The sequence below is a fragment of the Bombus impatiens genome, unplaced genomic scaffold (assembly GCF_000188095.3).
Source record: "Bombus impatiens unplaced genomic scaffold, BIMP_2.2 scf_0203, whole genome shotgun sequence".
NCBI lineage: Eukaryota > Metazoa > Arthropoda > Insecta > Hymenoptera > Apidae > Bombus > Bombus impatiens.
Genome location: NT_176622.1, coordinates 1646146 through 1663699, shown reverse-complemented (window position 1 = coordinate 1663699; position 17554 = coordinate 1646146). Strand labels below are relative to the sequence as shown.

Below are 17554 nucleotides of genomic sequence, written 5' to 3'. Positions count from 1 at the left end.
CACAGCAAGACATAAAGAGAGCAGTATCATTCATTTCTCCAACTAGAAAAGACAAACATTTTATTCTTACTATGTTTTACCCTTTTCTATATAGGAGATGTATATAATAAAGGCATCTTTTTTTATCAATTTCAACTTGAATCGTTAAATGGAATCTATGGTTTGATCTCATCTATGCTTAATACAATTGATCAGTCATCTTTATAGAAATATGTCTAATAAGTATTAATTTCAAAGACCCAGTGCATCTTTTATGTTGAGAATTATTTCTCAATTAATAAAATTTTGAGACATCTTTTTATGTAAGATCAGTAATTGATTTAGTCCACAATGATTGGATTTATGCTCCCTATTTGCCAGTAAAATATATTGCAAAGCACCAAAATGTATGTTTAAAATGTTTCTTTGTTTATATCACATGTTATATTTGTTACAAGCCATGTAAAAATTTTATATGCTTCAGTTACAAACACAGCCACATTCTAAGTAGAAACTTTATCTGCATAAATTTACTGTTAAGCTTGTTTATAAATTAATTTGAAATAAAATCCAAACCATGGTCAAAACTGGTCATTAATATTATAATGTTCTGGAAATAGGTAGTGTTTTGCTTTCTACAGGAGCTTAGAAATTCATATGAACACATCTCTGTACAATTCCAAAATTTACCTGATTTAATGGTAATTATAAAGTTAATGAAATGGTAAAGAACATATGATTAGAGAATTTCTTGTAAATCTTACAATATCTCTTTATACGACTTATGTATCAAATCACTTAAGAGAAGTCATATATAAATCATGTTTGAACTACAATAAAAAATTTTGTAATGTAAACAATCGTTTTTTCAGTATTTGTTCTTCTTCATGTTTCCTGTTATAATAAAAATCAAATATTAAAAATAAGTGAATAGAACCTTCTTCTTACACGTTATTAACTTCTAGATGATTGTACTGCCTCTTGCTCCATGGGTTCATCATCCTGTTGAAATACGGATAATGTTTCTTCTTCATCTACTTCCATTAGTTCCACTGCTTCCTGTCCTTTTTTACTCATGACATTTTCTATTACTGTGTCACTATCCTCTATTTTATTTCTGATAGAAGTTATATTATTACCTTGTAATTGCGCTACATTACTATCTTCAATAGACATTTTTTCTTTGTGTTCTGATTGACATGTTATCGTAGGATTTTGATTTTCTGATTCTTCTGTTATTTCAACAATTGGTGAGATATCTTCCTTTACATTAATACATTCTGAGTCTCTTGGTTCTTCGACAATAGGAATTGGATCAGGTACTATGGACTTCATCACTCTCATCTTGTTCTCATCTTCTACAGTTTCTGTGATAGTTAAATTATCTTTTTCCTGGTTACAATTAAAATTTTTTATTGCGTTAGCTTTAGAACATGGTTCCTCCACTAAAGGTTTTGAATCTTTTATTAATTCTACTTCTTTACTTTGTTCCTTTAGATTCTCTACATCTACAGACATATCTTCTGATGTATTTATAGTTTCTTCTGTATTTACATTATCAGTAGATAAAATTAAATTATTTGTAGATTGTTCTGAATTATTTGTTGTAGATGTACTTCCCATATTGTTATTTTTTAATGTTAATGATTCCTTGTTTGAACCAGATGTATTGATAATTGATTGAATATTTCCTACTTCCGTACCTAACTTTATTGTGCTTTCCAAATTTTCATTAGTATTTAAAAGATTTTCAACAACTGGATTAACTGATTCTTTGTTGTCCAATACCGTTTTGATTTCAACATCTGACTTAACCAATATATCATTACTTTTACTTGAATCTTCTTGTACATGTATTGACATTGTCTCCATCTCTGTCTTCTCATTCACTTTAGAATTATCTACATAAAACTTCGATGATTTATTCTCATTTGAACTGAAATCTTTAGTCTGAAAAGTAGTTTGCAATTTCCTTGAGGAGTCTGCAGGATCTCCTCCTTCATTTTCTAACTCTAAGCTAGGCTGAGAACTAGTGTCCTCGTTCATAATTGCTTCTGAAACATCACTAATAATTCCAGAAGTTTCAGGAACAATGGTTGACATGTTTTGCATCGTAGGTCCAATCTGTGAATCCTGTGTTTGTGCTTGAGAATTCAAATTGGACACACCAGAAAATTCTGAAGTAGTTGGTATGGAATTAGATACCACAATGTCGGACTTAGAAGATGTTGATTCTACTTTCTCATGTGAAGGTTTTTGGAAACCAAATACGTGTTTTATTATGTCATTGGTTGGTACAACAGTATGTAACAAAGGTGTTTCATTTTCAACAGTATGAACACTAATTGTAACTGTGGAAGGACAATCTTTTTCCCAATATTCCATCTCTACATCTTGAGGAGGCTGTGTTACAGATGCATCTTCATCTACAGATCCATTAACCATACCATCACCATTCTCGTTCCTTCTAGATAGTGGTCCAGGTTCTCTAGTGGAAACAACCAAAATATTCTTCTCAATAGCTCTCATGAACTTGTCAACCCTGTTGTACTCCTTACGAGGTACTGTTAATAGCTCACAAATTCGTTGAATAGTAAATGGGGCGTTTGCAAATGATTCCAAACGCTCGAGGAGATTGCTTTTCATCGTGTCATAATTGAAATGTTCGACATTCGGACACGGTGCTAGGTCAAGTGTCGGACAACTTTCGTAAAATTCAGTCATCACGCGTGTCAGTTTCTCCCTGAACAATGTTTTGATCAGTGACCACTGATAAACAGGATCACCGGTTTTCGCAACCCAACACAAATAATCCTCGAGTTCTCGAGGTATCTCACTTGGACGCACTTTCTGAAATTCGTCAAGTGCTTGCAATACCTCCTCTAAATTATCCATCTTCACCTCCTGCGCTAGCCTCTCCGCTTTCTTTTGGTCGCTAAATTATTTCTGTCGACTCTCGTCGGATTGGTAAAAATCTATGGTAAAACTTTACGCAAGAAGCAATGAAAAACGCAAACACACCGGGTACTAAATAGCAACAATGAAGGGCAAGGGACGAAGCAGTGCTACCAATACCTTAAAAACATGTCAACGTTGACAACGTTTGGTTAGTTTTCATTTATCATATTATTTTTTCAACTAATAAAACAATTTACGATTTTTATACATTTAAATCGGATTTACGGAATCTATTTCGATTTCTTCATATGTTTGGAATGATACAGTATTGTCATATAAAGTATATTTCACATAAAATTTACATCAATAAAGGATAAAATATACATATATATCTATACCTCTTTTATTGCTATAAATACTTCATATATATATGTTTAAAAATAATATCTGACAATTGGATAAAAACAAAATGATAATAATTATAAATAATACAAGTAATATAAAAGATAAATAAGACATTTAAATTTCATGGTATTCACTTTCAAGTAGTGGTATTAGTAATACATACAGTTAATATTATGTTAATAACCTAAGGATTTACAATTATTTTTCTAAATTATTATATTTAGTAATAATACACGATCAAATAAATTTTATATTCATTTATAAAATAAAAATATTGGAAAATATATATATAGGTTTCAAATTGCTAAATATTATATATATATATCATGAATTTATTTCAACATTACCTTAAGATTTTGAACATTAAGATTTTATAATATGTAAATGTACAAAATATTATAATCATAGAATAAAACAATATATATTATTTAATTTCTGTTTTGTAATACATTATTCTCTTAATAGTCATATAATAAACAAATAAGGTTATTTTTAAAAATTTGCGTATTTGAAAGTTTCGAGAATCCCGCTATTATGTTAATCCAGTTCAAAACTGAAGTTCTCTGTAAAATCGATTTTATCAACACATGGGACTTCTCAAATTTTAGTAATAATTGATTAAATAATATATAATACTTCTTTCAAATACACAATTGATGGAATAATTAATCATTGAACATAATATATACAATACAAACTTCTTTTAAAAATAAACAGAATCTTTTTTACAAATTAACTACTTACAGAACCTAATTCAATGAGTCTTATATTATGAAAGAAATGAAATGTTCCTATTCATTTAACTCTGATTATTTAATAGAAAAATTAGGAAAATTAAATTTATGGAAAATGCAATTTTTTATTAGACATATTTCATATTATTGAAGTATATTGTAAGATAAGAATGAAAACATATATCTGAATTAGATTTTAATATATAAAATAATATTCTGGAACAACTTTATAGCTTTTTGTACACTAATTATTATATTATATTATATCATATTATAAATTATAAAATGATAACAGAGCTATTTGAATAATATTTTCAACTAAAAAAACGTAATATTTCAACTAAAAATATGTATATGTTGCGTATAAGACATTTTATAATATTAAAATCTATACAATACACATGTTTAGTAAATGTGCACAATCTTAGAAGGTCGGTGGTCAATTCAATTGTAATGTACAGTGCACTATGGAAAGCATTTTCACAGATGACAAACTTATGTATATATATATATATATATTAAAGACTTTGTATAGATTAAAGACTTAATAACATAATTTCACCCTACACAATTTTGTTACTTATAACTATTCAATCAATCTAGTGTTAATAATGAATTCATTAAGTCAAATTGATATTACCATTAACTTGTTTTCTAATATTTTTCTTTCCATAAACTTTCAATAATTTAAACATCAACCACCATCTTCTTATGAATATCTGTATTACCAACAACCTGAAATCACATATAACAAATTTTTTATATAATTAGCCTGTCTAGAATCATCTGAAAGTTTTTACTTACAGAACAAAATTCTTCAAAACTAATTTTGCCATCTTCATCTTTGTCAGCAAATAATATTGTTTTATCAACAATTTGTTGAAGTTGAGTATCCTTTAAGTTATTGCCTACCATCATTTTCAATACTTGGAATAATTCCCCATTGCTTATAAAACCATCGTTATCCATATCATAAATTCTAAATGCAAATCTTAATTTGCTTTCTTTATCTCCCTGTTAAAAAAGAATGAAAGTATTTTTGAATGCTCTATTTATATTTATTGTTATCTTGTAATAAAATTTATATGTACCTTAACACTGAATTGAGAAACACCATAAATAAATTCCTTAAAATCTACTTCTCCATTGCCATCTGAATCAAATATATCTATAACACGTTGCACTAAAGGATTCTGTTGTAATTCTGGCAATGACATAAACTCATCAATACTTAAAGCACCACTGTTATCTAAATCTAACTTCCGAAATCGTTTTCCTAATCTTCTAATTTCATCAGCATCAACTAAAAAAAAAGATATTTTTATGTTAAAAGGTAATGAAAGGACCATAAAACTAATATTTTTTTATTAATAGCATTAGATGTGTGCATATGTATGTATGTGTATATCAACAAATATGGTGGTTAATACTTCAGAAGTGCTATGTTTAGTTGAAGCAGTTGGAGATAAAAATAAATCAGAAGCAATATGTAAATGAAAAATGATTTAAATAAAAAGAAATTATTTTTAACATGATCTCATATAAAATTTTTATCAAATATTATTCGAAATAATTTCATAATATAATATGAACTATTAGAAAAGTATATAAAGCGTTTATTTTCAACGAATATACTTGGAACAACGATGGGTTATTTCAAGATATCAAAAATAATGTTTCATACTGACTTACAATTAGAACATAGTTCCAGAGGCAGCGAGTTTTCATTACCCTAAAAAGAAAATATGTAAAGTAAATACACACAGTATGTTAAAAAGAAGTTTATTTATAGGATTTTAAAGATAATAATCACATAACATTTTCCTTAATGAAAACAATTATAAAATCAATTACGCGTAGTATAATATACTGCTTAACTATTTACACGAATATAAATAACCTCAAACATTTAACATGCTTAATTACCATTGTGATACTCGAGCCGGTCGATCTCTGTCAAAAATTTACCACAAAATGTCAAAATCGATCAGCAAAAACTACTTTATGATAGATGACCAGTAGAAAGCATGAGATAAGTATAGAAGAGAAACTTTAACGAAATACGTATTTAGCCTACACAAGCATGAGCATACAAATTCTATAGTTTGTCCAATGAGATGAGGCACTTTGCAGCCATAGCAACAAAATTTTGTTTATGTTTACTGCCTCGTCTCGTTGGATAAGCTATAGATATTCTTTGAAAATTATAATTTTTTTATTTTAAGTTGAATTACTTATTTATAATATATTTTAAAAGTAATTTCTTCATTATAAATTTCTCTATTGAAATTAATTTGGGGAATATTACGTGTTGCAATCAAATTTTTTACGATTTTCGCACTGTAGATGTCACTTTAATCTATCAGTTCTTTTTAAATCAAAAATGTCAGTTGAAAAGTGCAGAAGATGTTAAAAAATTTCTTATAAATATATATATTGGTTATTTTACTAAGAAGTATTATTTTACTAAAGAATTCAATTCAAATATTATATATTACATAAATAACTATTGTGTCCCAAAGGTAATATGAAATTACTTCAATATATAAATTTATACAACATAATAGATGTATAATAAAACCTTTTTCCTCAAAAATATCTCAACATTTTTTAGAAAGTCTATAATTTGTAACATTATGGCTCACATGGAAGCATTTCAATGTCCATCCAATGTTCCATCTGAGTATAAGGAAATTGTTTTAGATACTTTATGTAAAATGGAAGACCATGTTGAAACTAGAGGATCAAGGTATGGCGAAGAGAAATTTTGCTTCAATCAGTGTAAAAGATGTTAATCAATTTTAATTTTATTATGAATATAAAATATTGTTTCATAGGTATCAATGGAATTTAGATGATTTTGAAATCGGTGCACCTTTAGGCAGAGGTAAATTTGGTCGTGTTTACTTGGCTAGAGAGAAAAGTACACATTATATGGTAGCATTGAAAACTTTATACAAAGTGGAATTAATGAAAGGACGTGTAGAAAAACAAGTGATGCGTGAAATTGAAATTCAAACACACTTAAGGTAAACTTATTATCTTGTGCATCTTTTAATTTTTTGTTCATAAATAAAAATATGCTGTAAGAATATTTTTTAGGCATCCTAATATTCTGCAAATGTTAACGTATTTTCATGATCATAAGCGCATCTATCTTGTATTAGAGTTTGCTGCTCGAGGAGAATTATATAAGGAATTAAAGAGACAACCAAATGAAAGATTTAATGAACACTTGTATGTATTTTTTAAATTAATTTATAATTTATGATTAATTAATTTATATATTTACTTTTAATTGTTATTATTATTCTTCAGATCTGCTAAGTATACTTATCAAGTAGCAGATGCTTTAGAATACTGTCATAGAAATAATGTAATTCATAGAGATATAAAACCAGAAAATTTATTACTTACACATGAAGGTAATGTAAAATTGGCAGACTTTGGATGGTCTGTCCATGCACCATCATCTAAGTAAGTATATTTATAATTATAATTAATAATTACTACAGTAGTAAAGCAACGTTTACTATCAATAACAATAACTGCAGGAGGAATACATTATGTGGAACATTAGATTACTTACCTCCAGAAATGGTAACAGGACAAACATATGATATATATGTCGATCATTGGTGTTTAGGTATTCTCTGTTATGAATTTCTTGTGGGTAAACCACCTTTTCTTAGTGATTCACAGCAAGAAACTTACGTGAAAATAAAGACAATAAACATACAGTGGCCAGAACAAATTACACCAGGAGCCAAAGATTTGATATCAAGGGTAATTCTTGCATATGCTTGTTGTAATTCTTTATTTAAACAAATCATCATTTTTATATTAATTACAGTTAATTAAACGGAAAAGCTCAGAAAGAATCTCTATGGCTGCTGTAAAAAGACATTTTTGGATAATGAAATATAAAGACTCACATTAGTTTTAAAGGAATAACAAAAATTATTTGAGATATATTTTTTATTACAAGACAATTATTAATGAAATATAAAGACTTACATTAGTTTTAAAGAAATAATAAAAATTATTTGAAATATATTTTTTATTATAAAACAATTATTATTAAGATAACATTTATATTTTTTACATTGGTATATAAAATTATTTCAATACTAACATAATTTTTATGGCCAATTTAAATTAATCCCTGTTACATCTAATGCGACTATATCGATTTCGACATTAAGAATGTCGCATAAACTTGGTTTAGTTCGACCAAAATCTCCATGCACAAATTCTTTTACATATGTTCCAGCTTGTGTTTTGATATCTAATACAAAAAACATACTAGCATCCTCAGTAGTAATATCCAACTTTTTTAATTCCTGAGGCTCAACCCAGCGAGCTCTCATTTCATATATTAATCGTTCTCTGGGACTTAAAGGTCGTCTATGCAATACTCTCACTGGTGTCTTTTGTATTATTTTCACACGTTTCAAATTATTTAATTTTTCAAGAGATAATACGTTCTTAGACGAATTACGACAAACGCAAAGTGCTCGGTAAAATTTTGTTTTAACATTTTCGCCTTCTTTTAACCTTTTCAAGTCATATTTGGATAAAACTTTTAAGTTTGACGTAATTTGTACTTGCTTTGAGGACTGATTAATTTTATTGACTAAATTTGATAGTAAATCTTCTGTTATTTTGGTCATTCGAGGATTAATTAATTCAACAGCGAATGGCCTTCCAGAATATATGTTTCTAACGTCCACATCTTCTCTTCCAGATGATAAAAATTTAATAGCTATATATGAAAAGCGGGTATTAAATTTTGTCTGAAATATTGTTAATTACAATATTAAAAGTTTTAGAATATCCAACTTACATTGAGCTTTTGTTACTTCAGCAATAGGATTACACAATATGTCCTGAACAGATGTTTGCATCTTTTTCTCTCCATTTATGAACCATGGAGTCTGACTGAGTTCTCTTGATAATTTATTATACCGCCCTGAAGTTATAATTCATTTAATAATTTATATTATAATTATACTTTTAATAAGGAATATTACCTCCTATAAAAATACTTGAATGTGAACATATGATATTTTCTACATTAATGTTATCTGATGTATCAAATGACACAGCTTTAAAGTATTGAAAAAATTCTTTGTCTATTATTTTGGTCATTAGAGTCTCTATACTTTTCCTGCTAAATCTATTCTCGTTATATTTTCTTTTCCGTTTATTCCCTGTGTTATTTATTTCTTTGCACAATAATCTAAGACAAAAAATATTTTATTGTAATTGAAGTAACATATTTCTATAAATAAAATAATTCTAAACTTACAATGTTTCACATTCTTTCTCATTAAATTTGTATGTTAGAATAATTTCAATCAGAAATGGAGAAGGTGTCATTGAATCCACTTGTTTTTTAATAGCCAATTCTAATTTCGGAATCATTATCCATTTCCAAACATCTTTAACACTTTGCAGTTTGATTTTAAAATCTAGCAATGCATCTTCTGAAAGATTAAGTCGGGTGGCACATTGTATATGCAAAAAACGTTCTCTGACACTGATGCATACTGGTATTGTTAATGCACATATAAATGTTCCACTATCATAATTTTGTTTATCTACTTCAACTTGAATCTGTTTGTAAAATTATTTGAAATTTATATCAAATGTCTATATACATTTTAAAACAGATGCTTCAACATACTTTTCCAATAACTTGTTCTTGTGTCTTATTTTGTAGAATTCCTAAACAGGTTATGCACGGTACATCATCGTTAAAAGAGATATCTTCTGCTTTAATATACCCAGCCTATAAAAGAATTTAATATTGAATCAAAAATTAAAAAATTACAGTAATTAAAACATACATCTTTTGCATATTTAATAGGATCTTCGTAACAATCTAGCGTACGCCACCCAACAAAACGAAAACAACATCTTAAGCAACAATTTTGCAGTTGCAAAAAATTAAAAATACGTTTTTCACTTTCCGTAGCGTTCATTATAAAAAAAATTCTGTAACATAGTATTTCAACGTTAAAAGAATATCAATTAAAATAAAAGTTTTTAATCATCGTGTTTACGTTAACCTGCTGAGAATATAATCCCACACATTTCTAAATATTTAAATAAAAGTTTATATACAGATTACATTTAAATCTGTCTTCAATCTTATCTTCAATTATTGGCAATTAGTCTATTGAAGTGAAAAAACTGAAGTATCTATAACGTAAAATTATTAAATGCAAAAACAACACGATGCTCCATACGGATTGAACACATCTTTCTTATTGACTTCGCTAAAAAATATGATGGACGGTTACAATGTCATCCATTACTAGTGTAAATAGTTATAAGTTTTAGGTTTTATTCTGTTGCAACTGGTACCTGATTAATTTGTAGATATAGTAACGTAGCATTTAACATCATGCCTACTTTAAGGAAAAAATCTAACAAAAAAGTAAATGCGGAAAATGGCAACGACAATTTGATTGGAGGTTAATTATTGTTTTACTAATTATTTTAAAAAATTCCTCGATTGACACATTATTAAAAGTATGTGTATAATGACGAAATAATGCTTTATTTTTTCGTGACAGATATAACCATTGACGACTTTGCAAATTCATCACGGACACACACAAGATTTAAAAAGGCAGTGATAAATGTCTCCTCTGAAGGTTACCTTGTTAATACATTTCAATCAACTTTGTTATGCCATTTCTGTCTAATATAAGAAATTCTACTTATTTATTTGTATCCTTGAATGAATAGTCTATAACAAATCTTTTCATCCAATTCTATCTGTACAGTGAAGGAAGCAACAATAGAGAAAAAAACTTTCTGGAGCAAAATGAATGAAAGTTATCAAGGTAATCTGGGTGATTTGAATAAGTCGAAGAAAAATACTAAAGGTAGATACTTTTAGAAATAATCAGTTATGAAGTTCCATTTTTCCATGTTCCATTTTTAGCTCTCAATTAAACTTAAATTGATCTTACTTTATAGGTGCATTAACAAATCAAAGAAGAAACAGAAAGACAAATTCCTTTGAGAGCACTACAGAAGAAGAAGAAGGTAAAATAAACAGAAACTATGAAACGGCAAAATTCAAGAAGAATTCCTGAAATAAAGGACAAATTATATTTTTACATTATTTAGGTGTAGATTATCCATTGGATATATGGTTTATTATATCTGAATACATTAGTCCAGAGGCTGTGGGAAAATTTGCTCAAATATGTAGAAGTTCTTATCATGTGGTAACAACAGGAAAATTTTGGTTTCATTTGTACAAGACGTAAGTTTTCCTTTATATAAGAACATAATAATCTAGAATTGAATAGAATGATAATACATAGGAGTATTAAGTAAAGCATAATATAGTTACTATAGGTTTGTCCCTGGTTTACCAGAGCGTCTACAACCACAATGTATGGTTCGTACACACGGACTCCGTGCTTGTGTCATCAGAACATTACATTACACTTATTTTTCCTTGAAGAAAGAAGTTGATAATGTGTCCTATTTAAGACAAGATCAGCCACATTCACTTGTTAAAAGACAGTGCTGTCTTATGTGGCATAAGGTATGCAACATACAATCATACGTAATATTACTATTGAATCATTTAGTAAAATTAATTAATCATAAATTACTTATTGATATTCTTTTTAGGAAGGGAAAAAGCGATGGTATTTCTATTTCAAATTAAAAGAGTTGCCAAAAGCTAACAATAATTCATTAAAACTGAAAACGAAGATCAATGGTAAAAAGACAGATTTTCTTGAAATGTTAGAGGATGTAGCTGTGAATTTGGAAGAGGGCTGCAAGATACTCAGGGTATTCATTTTACTATGAGACAATTATCTCTAATGCATAATGCATTGTTATGGTAAATAGTAATTTATGCAATATTATACAATTTATAGGTGACTTGTTTAAAATATAGTATGTTGCCACCAGTAATTGGCTTGATTTTGCAATCAGTATCAATGACTTTGATGCCCGGTTTTAAGGATCATCGATTACAACTCGGATTTGGAACGTCAGATGTCCCTAATACATTAACAAATCAAGTTATTTTAAATGATGTTGTTAGCTATCAAATTCTAGATTGGTGGCATCCAACTTATCCCCACCAAGATTCAATAACTACTATTGAATTACCACAAAGTGATTCTTGGGATCAGAGCTTATTATAAGAAGAATTCCATATTTCATAATCGAGCAGCTAGATCATAAGTACGACTGTAATATAAATACTTCTATGTAAATAATACATTAAATGTCTGTTAAATTTAAAGATTTGGACACTTGTTCTCCAAAATTTCATGAGTCAAAAAATGGAAAAAAAAGGATAAGAAAAATGTTAAATGATATACAGACAAAACTACATATATTAATACTGTGTTATTACAACTAATAAATAAATGACATAAGATAAGAGAGTTTAAATTAGTTTATTTAAAAATTAAAGAAATAGAGAAAAAAATAATATTATCTTTTGATTGCGGTTTCAACAGCGTGTAACAATTCTTTCATATAAAGCACATTTGAAATTGAAATCTGCATCTCTGTAATCTGAAATATAATTTATATGTATAATGAAACAATTTTTACATGGTGAAAAATGAATTATTTGACAATAGATTTTACCATATTAGCATAAGCTTGTACATCAACTTGTAACTGAATTCGTATTTTTTCATCATCGCTGATTCCTTGAACTTCGGAAGTAAGAGACCCTGTGGATTTGTCGCGTATCTTTTTCAATCTTCTTAAACTCTCTTCAGTTTTTTGCACTGAAGTTAATACGTCTGTTACAGAAGCTAGATAACTGCAACAATTCAATATAACAAAATTTTACAAATGTTATAATTTTCAATAATAACTATTTCTTTTTTCCTTACTGTTCAGTTAACTCAGAAAGGGCCAATTCCAACCAATAATTAACATTATCTGGTATTATCTTTTTGTAATCTGCATGAAAATTGAGGAGGAACACAAGAGTATTTTTTACATAAGAGCATGGTTTTGTTGGTACATCCCTTTTTGTTCGTCTAAATAATCTCGGAATATCACTGACTTGTTTCAGATGTGTTACACATTGTTTCAATAATTCATCCACTATTTCTTTTGTAATTTGTGGCCAAATTGTTTTTAAATTCTTTATCGTTTCATCGAGAGAATCTACGAAAAAAACATAGGTAATGATATAGAAGATTTGAATAAGAATATAATATTAACATTTTTCTTGTTGTAACCTTTTAATAGCGTCAATATCCTTGGATTTTCTTGTTTAAATTTCGATCGAGCTATTTCAAAAAGAAATGGAAGTATATTTACAAATTTTTCTACATCCTTATACAAACAAATTAGGAAGTTAAGTTTTGTGGAATGTTCTACTTTGTTTAAGTTGCTTATTTCATTTTCTATCGGCCATACCTTTACATAAAAAAAATTAGGATTTTTAATTATTCAAGTATCATATATTATATTATTTTTTTAAATTAAATATACTTCTTTAAGCACTGTTTGAATCCATATTCGATATCTGGCACATATCTGAAGACTGAATTTCCAAAATCTATGAAACAATTGATGTAGATATACATTATTATCCCAAATCGTTTGTAGGTTTTCCCATATAATACAAGTTGCATAAAGAGAAAAATCATCTTGTGTAAGGGACTCCAATGTTCCTTTTACAGATGCTGGTGATATTGATTCAGTTAAAACTGTCTCAATTCCACTAGCTATTTCTTGAAATTTAATTTGAAAATATACTGGTAAATTCCATTTCTTCAAAAAGTTTTTATATTGCAAATTCTTTTGTAATGTAATTAAAGATTCGGCAGTAATACACTCAGCTTCCAATTTTTCTAAAAACTCCAGGGTTGCTACATATCTCTGAAATTATGAAATGTTATATACTACATTACTATAGTATAACTTTACTTACTTACTGAATGAAATAATATTGGATCTCCAGGAGCAAAGATGTATTTTATATATTGCTCAATCTTTTCTTCTACATCAATCCAAAAACTGTTCACCAAAAAATTAAAACCTTTCACAGAAAGTCTGTAAAAAAAGATTTAGAAATATTTCTATACAATGACATATGTAATTTGACTTTAATAAAATGCATACCTATTTGGATATAATGTAATGTCTAATAATTGTTTAAGTTCTACATTTAAAATGTTCAGTAACCTATTGTATATATTTTGTAGACCTAGTAAATCAGTTTTCAAGTTTTCCGTATTAATTACGTTATGAATCAATGGACCAACAATCTCTTTCCTCACTAGATCTTCTGCATCACTTATTTTATCAAGTGTAACATAAATTCCTAAGCAACGAATTAATAAAAAAGAATTTTTTTCTTGTATACTTGCCAAGAAAAATTCATTGAGGTATGTCATATAAGACTGTTCAAGTTCTTCAGCTTCCTATTACAATATAACATTTCTGTCATTAATAAGAATAGTAAGTCTATGTTCAATTTTTTAAAGATATGCATACTTTTTGGTTTTCATTGATAATATTCAGTTTGCACCTAGACATATGAAATCCTAATTGATTAAATTCTGCAGCAGCTTGTTCTAAAATATCTATTTTAGCAGGACATTCAAGGAATGTGTTTAAAGACAATATAGTTGAAAGTTTATTCAAAGACTTATAAATATGCTGTAAGCTGAATACACTTCGCTTGTATTCTCGTGTTTTCTTATTTTCGTTCATATTATGAGTAATTGCCGTAACTTCATCATCCAGGATCTGCTGTACTTGCTATCATAAAAAATATGTTACTAATAACATTTAAAATTTAGTATTTTAATAATTAAATATATTTTCTCGTTGAATTTACCATTACTTCTTCCCTTAATTGTCCTAAAGGTGTTTGTAAATCACTTATAGCCTTATCCAAACCAATCATATTACTTGATAAATTTACAAAATCTGTATAATCTCGATTGATTAAATCAATCATAGCAGACCTTAACAATTTCAAGTATATTCCAAGATCATCACGCATTGTTTCTAATTTTGTGCTCTTTCTGTGTTCTTGGAGAAAGGTATCGACATTGAAATTTTCCTAGAAATTGTAAATATAAAAGGTATCGTAATAGAGTGCATTTCTATGTTAAAACACATTTTAATATTGACTTACTTGAATAAAATCAACTTCAGAAAAACATAGATCACTTGGAGCTTTTGGTAAGTTAATATTTTCCTTCGACATAGTAATAGATTTCTTACCATTAACCTTTTTTTATAAGGAATTAATTTTTCCTATTATTTAATAATACAAATTAATATATACATTCATAACTTTTCAATAAAATATACAATATGTTATCACAGAGCCCATCCATAGTTAATTTACTTAATAAAATTTGACAATTAACACTAGTTGATATGTCATTAAAAAAATGTTTCAGACAGTATAAGAATGTGAAGTCAAAAATTCTTTGCAACAACCTTTACATGTGAATTAATTCAAAACATAGCACCTATACATAGTACATGAATATATTATCGATAATTATAAGATGAATTTAAAAATTGTTCTTAGAGTATCTAACATATTGAAAAACTTTATCAAGTTGCTTTCTTTAATGGCATTAAAACATAATGGTTTTTTACCTAAATTGATTCATGTATATGTACATATGTATAAACCCCAAACGCACGCACGCGTACAATACAATACAGTTAAACGAATAGGACGGAGAGCAATTCATATTCGTGACTAACAGTAAATAATCTACATTTGTATTGATGAGAAATTAGTGCCGTAAAACAAAATCCAACGAAAGGGAATATATAGTGTTTTGTTCGATGTTCGTTTACCAAAGACTTTCATAAAAAATACTAGGGTATTTTCGAAGACAGAATAGCTGTGAAGCCATCACTAAAGAACTTGACAAGTTTTACTACTTTTAGTGAAATTTATTTTCAAAATGGCAGCTACGAGAAGATTGCAAAAGGTAAATCAAAGTTTCTGTCAACGAGGAACGATAGTACATTGAATATGTGAAAAACATTACAAAATACAATATCAACATTTCAACAGACTCGTCATGTACATATTTAACAGGATTAATTTTCATAGCATGTTCTAAATGATGTCGAGGTTTCCCATGATGATATAGAATATTGGATACTTCCAATATTATTTGTTAATATTTATCCTCAAAGTGCTTAAAATTTTCTCTAATAATATGAATTAGAATTTTCATTATTCGTTCAAAGAATGTCTTTTTGATTATTATAGTTTTTAGTAATAATTTCGATGATAACCATTGTATCACTTTTAGGAACTTGGTGATTTAAGAGCTTCGGCAATGAAAAATTTTACAAATATTCAAGTAGATGAATCGAATATTCTCACTTGGCAAGGTCTCATACTACCGGTATGTTTTGATGTACCATTCTATTTTAGAAATATAATCTAATCTAATCTAACCTAACCTAATCCTATTTGTAAAGACAACTATAGTTAGATATACGCAATGCTGTACTACAATTTGATTTTGGAAACATTGGAATGATTGTATATGTCGTTTTCAAAATTTAATCGGTAACATAATGATACAAGTTCTAATTATATCTGACATATATCTTTTTTGTTATTTTTTCTTTTAGACATGCTTGTCATTCTTCTTAAAATGTTTTAGGATAATCCACCATATAATAAAGGAGCATTTCGCATTGAAATAAATTTTCCCGCAGAGTATCCTTTTAAGCCTCCAAAGATAAACTTTAAAACAAAAATATATCATCCAAATGTGGATGAGAAAGGGCAAGTGTGCTTACCAATTATAAGTGCTGAAAACTGGAAACCAGCTACAAAGACAGACCAAGGTTAAATTTTCTTTGCATTGTTTTCTTGTTACAATATAGAAGAATAAGTAATATATAATTGATTTACAGTTGTACAAGCTCTGATAGCATTAGTAAATGATCCTGAACCAGAGCATCCTTTAAGGGCAGATCTTGCAGAAGAATTTTTAAAGGATAGAAAAAAGTTTTTAAAAAATGCAGAAGAGTTCACAAAAAAGCATGCAGAAAAAAGGCGGGAATCATCATCTTCTAACGAATAACCACGAGTGACCAATTTTACTCACCATGATGCCTGCCACTCGTCAGCTAATTTAATTCAAACCATGATAGACTTCTCTGTTACATGAAAAGCAAGTTGAATAAGATACATGTGTACAGTATTGGTTAACTACTGACAATGATATTAATATGTGCAAATTGTAATGTTTATAAAGTGGATAAACAAATTTTTCAGAGCAAAGTAAAAATATAATAAACTAACTGTATGATATTGTATACAATTTGTATTTTGAAGTTGTTATATGGATATGCGATCCATATGATTTTAGGAAGCATAAAAAACATCACCTGCTCTTTTTTCTGTTGAAAGCAAAGCAATTATAGTTCATTGTGACAAATACGACATAGAGTAATGTATTTACCTTCAATGTTAAGAAATTACAAACATGTTAACTCTTCAAATTATGGATAAATTTTGA

General features: G+C 27.9%; 7 protein-coding genes across 16 annotated transcripts; 3 read left to right on the top strand and 4 right to left on the bottom strand.

Moving 5' to 3' along the window:
* Window positions 1-133: 133 nt before the first annotated feature.
* On the bottom strand, window positions 134-3149 carry LOC100749755 (serine/threonine-protein phosphatase 4 regulatory subunit 2). The gene has a single exon (XM_003487846.4). It carries the CDS (start codon window positions 2872-2874, stop codon window positions 934-936), a length of 1941 nt encoding a protein of 646 aa, XP_003487894.1. The 5' UTR covers window positions 2875-3149; the 3' UTR covers window positions 134-933.
* Window positions 3150-4153: 1004 nt separating this feature from the next.
* LOC100749634 (calcineurin subunit B type 2) lies at window positions 4154-6126 on the bottom strand. Its single transcript, XM_003487845.4, has 5 exons — window positions 5943-6126; window positions 5709-5748; window positions 5108-5319; window positions 4821-5030; window positions 4154-4751 (listed from the first exon to the last, which is right to left on the bottom strand). Exons 1-5 carry the CDS (start codon window positions 5943-5945, stop codon window positions 4704-4706), a joined length of 513 nt encoding a protein of 170 aa, XP_003487893.1. The 5' UTR covers window positions 5946-6126; the 3' UTR covers window positions 4154-4703.
* A 184-nt stretch (window positions 6127-6310) lies between these two features.
* On the top strand, window positions 6311-8035 carry LOC100749518 (aurora kinase B). The gene is made up of 7 exons (XM_003487844.4): window positions 6311-6538; window positions 6631-6765; window positions 6854-7045; window positions 7119-7253; window positions 7335-7493; window positions 7571-7802; window positions 7870-8035. Exons 2-7 carry the CDS (start codon window positions 6653-6655, stop codon window positions 7954-7956), a joined length of 918 nt encoding a protein of 305 aa, XP_003487892.1. The 5' UTR covers window positions 6311-6538; window positions 6631-6652; the 3' UTR covers window positions 7957-8035.
* Window positions 8036-8099: 64 nt separating this feature from the next.
* LOC100749400 (putative tRNA pseudouridine synthase Pus10) lies at window positions 8100-10577 on the bottom strand. 4 transcript variants are annotated; one of them, XM_012383094.3, is made up of 7 exons: window positions 10389-10577; window positions 9869-10016; window positions 9706-9810; window positions 9328-9635; window positions 9050-9258; window positions 8863-8988; window positions 8100-8781 (listed from the first exon to the last, which is right to left on the bottom strand). In XM_012383094.3, exons 1-7 carry the CDS (start codon window positions 10418-10420, stop codon window positions 8159-8161), a joined length of 1551 nt encoding a protein of 516 aa, XP_012238517.1. In that variant the 5' UTR covers window positions 10421-10577; the 3' UTR covers window positions 8100-8158. The 4 variants fall into 4 exon arrangements, with proteins under 4 accessions (XP_012238517.1, XP_033175605.1, XP_003487891.1 ...); XM_033319714.1 differs by lacking the exon at window positions 10389-10577 and adding an exon at window positions 10091-10228; XM_003487843.4 differs by lacking the exon at window positions 10389-10577 and adding an exon at window positions 10085-10222.
* On the top strand, window positions 10206-12306 carry LOC100749162 (transmembrane protein 183B). Of its 3 annotated transcripts, none has more exons than XM_012383098.3 (8): window positions 10285-10498; window positions 10601-10681; window positions 10814-10915; window positions 11010-11078; window positions 11163-11301; window positions 11397-11589; window positions 11679-11843; window positions 11933-12306. In XM_012383098.3, the coding sequence occupies exons 1-8, from the start codon at window positions 10429-10431 to the stop codon at window positions 12203-12205; spliced, it is 1092 nt and encodes a 363-aa protein (XP_012238521.1). In that variant the 5' UTR covers window positions 10285-10428; the 3' UTR covers window positions 12206-12306. The 3 variants fall into 3 exon arrangements, with proteins under 3 accessions (XP_003487889.1, XP_012238521.1, XP_012238520.1); XM_012383097.3 differs by having other exon boundaries at window positions 11388-11589; XM_003487841.4 differs by lacking the exon at window positions 10601-10681 and having other exon boundaries at window positions 10206-10343; window positions 11388-11589.
* Window positions 12307-12447: 141 nt separating this feature from the next.
* LOC100748924 (conserved oligomeric Golgi complex subunit 2) lies at window positions 12448-15819 on the bottom strand. 4 transcript variants are annotated; one of them, XM_003487839.4, is made up of 11 exons: window positions 15681-15819; window positions 15181-15302; window positions 14878-15105; window positions 14532-14798; window positions 14157-14458; window positions 13970-14087; window positions 13524-13913; window positions 13268-13448; window positions 12914-13193; window positions 12660-12840; window positions 12448-12584 (listed from the first exon to the last, which is right to left on the bottom strand). In XM_003487839.4, exons 2-11 carry the CDS (start codon window positions 15250-15252, stop codon window positions 12501-12503), a joined length of 2103 nt encoding a protein of 700 aa, XP_003487887.1. In that variant the 5' UTR covers window positions 15253-15302; window positions 15681-15819; the 3' UTR covers window positions 12448-12500. The 4 variants fall into 4 exon arrangements, with proteins under 4 accessions (XP_003487887.1, XP_033175602.1, XP_012238516.1 ...); XM_033319711.1 differs by having other exon boundaries at window positions 15657-15779; XM_012383093.3 differs by lacking the exon at window positions 15681-15819 and adding an exon at window positions 15397-15655.
* LOC100749043 (ubiquitin-conjugating enzyme E2 L3) lies at window positions 15675-17537 on the top strand. Of its 2 annotated transcripts, none has more exons than XM_003487840.4 (4): window positions 15675-16000; window positions 16331-16426; window positions 16691-16877; window positions 16947-17537. In XM_003487840.4, the coding sequence occupies exons 1-4, from the start codon at window positions 15974-15976 to the stop codon at window positions 17114-17116; spliced, it is 480 nt and encodes a 159-aa protein (XP_003487888.1). In that variant the 5' UTR covers window positions 15675-15973; the 3' UTR covers window positions 17117-17537. The 2 variants fall into 2 exon arrangements, with proteins under 2 accessions (XP_003487888.1, XP_033175606.1); XM_033319715.1 differs by lacking the exon at window positions 15675-16000 and adding an exon at window positions 16025-16095.
* The last annotated feature ends 17 nt before the right edge of the window (window positions 17538-17554 follow it).

Bases quoted from the DNA above. Each gene is read 5' to 3' on its own strand.
- LOC100749400 (XM_012383094.3), bottom strand. From the start codon at position 10,420: ATGCTACGTTACTATATCTACAAATTAATCAG. The intron at 9,636-9,705 runs GTATGTTGAAGC...TTTTACAAACAG, and splicing joins AAGAACAAGTTATTGGAAAA to ATTCAAGTTGAAGTAGATAA. The intron at 9,259-9,327 runs GTAAGTTTAGAA...TTTTTGTCTTAG, and splicing joins GAGAAAGAATGTGAAACATT to ATTATTGTGCAAAGAAATAA.
- LOC100749043 (XM_003487840.4), top strand. From the start codon at position 15,974: ATGGCAGCTACGAGAAGATTGCAAAAG. The intron at 16,001-16,330 runs GTAAATCAAAGT...TATCACTTTTAG, and splicing joins CTACGAGAAGATTGCAAAAG to GAACTTGGTGATTTAAGAGC. The intron at 16,878-16,946 runs GTTAAATTTTCT...ATTGATTTACAG, and splicing joins AGCTACAAAGACAGACCAAG to TTGTACAAGCTCTGATAGCA.
- LOC100749755 (XM_003487846.4), bottom strand. From the start codon at position 2,874: ATGGATAATTTAGAGGAGGTATTGCAAGCACTTGACGAATTTCAGAAA.
- LOC100749518 (XM_003487844.4), top strand. From the start codon at position 6,653: ATGGCTCACATGGAAGCATTTCAATGTCCATCCAATGTTCCATCTGAG. The intron at 7,254-7,334 runs GTATGTATTTTT...ATTATTCTTCAG, and splicing joins GAAAGATTTAATGAACACTT to ATCTGCTAAGTATACTTATC. The intron at 7,803-7,869 runs GTAATTCTTGCA...TATTAATTACAG, and splicing joins CCAAAGATTTGATATCAAGG to TTAATTAAACGGAAAAGCTC.
- LOC100749162 (XM_012383097.3), top strand. From the start codon at position 10,429: ATGCCTACTTTAAGGAAAAAATCTAACAAAAAAGTAAATGCGGAAAAT. The intron at 10,682-10,813 runs GTTACCTTGTTA...CTATCTGTACAG, and splicing joins GATAAATGTCTCCTCTGAAG to TGAAGGAAGCAACAATAGAG. The intron at 11,302-11,387 runs GTAAGTTTTCCT...AGCATAATATAG, and splicing joins TGGTTTCATTTGTACAAGAC to TTACTATAGGTTTGTCCCTG.
- LOC100749634 (XM_003487845.4), bottom strand. The intron at 5,320-5,708 runs GTAAGTCAGTAT...CTTTTTTTTTAG, and splicing joins TCTGGAACTATGTTCTAATT to TTGATGCTGATGAAATTAGA. The intron at 4,752-4,820 runs GTAAGTAAAAAC...ATGTGATTTCAG, and splicing joins GTTTTGAAGAATTTTGTTCT to GTTGTTGGTAATACAGATAT.
- LOC100748924 (XM_003487839.4), bottom strand. From the start codon at position 15,252: ATGTCGAAGGAAAATATTAACTTACCAAAAGCTCCAAGTGATCTATGT. The intron at 14,088-14,156 runs GTATGCATTTTA...CTTTTTTTACAG, and splicing joins ATTACATTATATCCAAATAG to ACTTTCTGTGAAAGGTTTTA. The intron at 13,194-13,267 runs GTTACAACAAGA...TTTTTTTCGTAG, and splicing joins GATATTGACGCTATTAAAAG to ATTCTCTCGATGAAACGATA.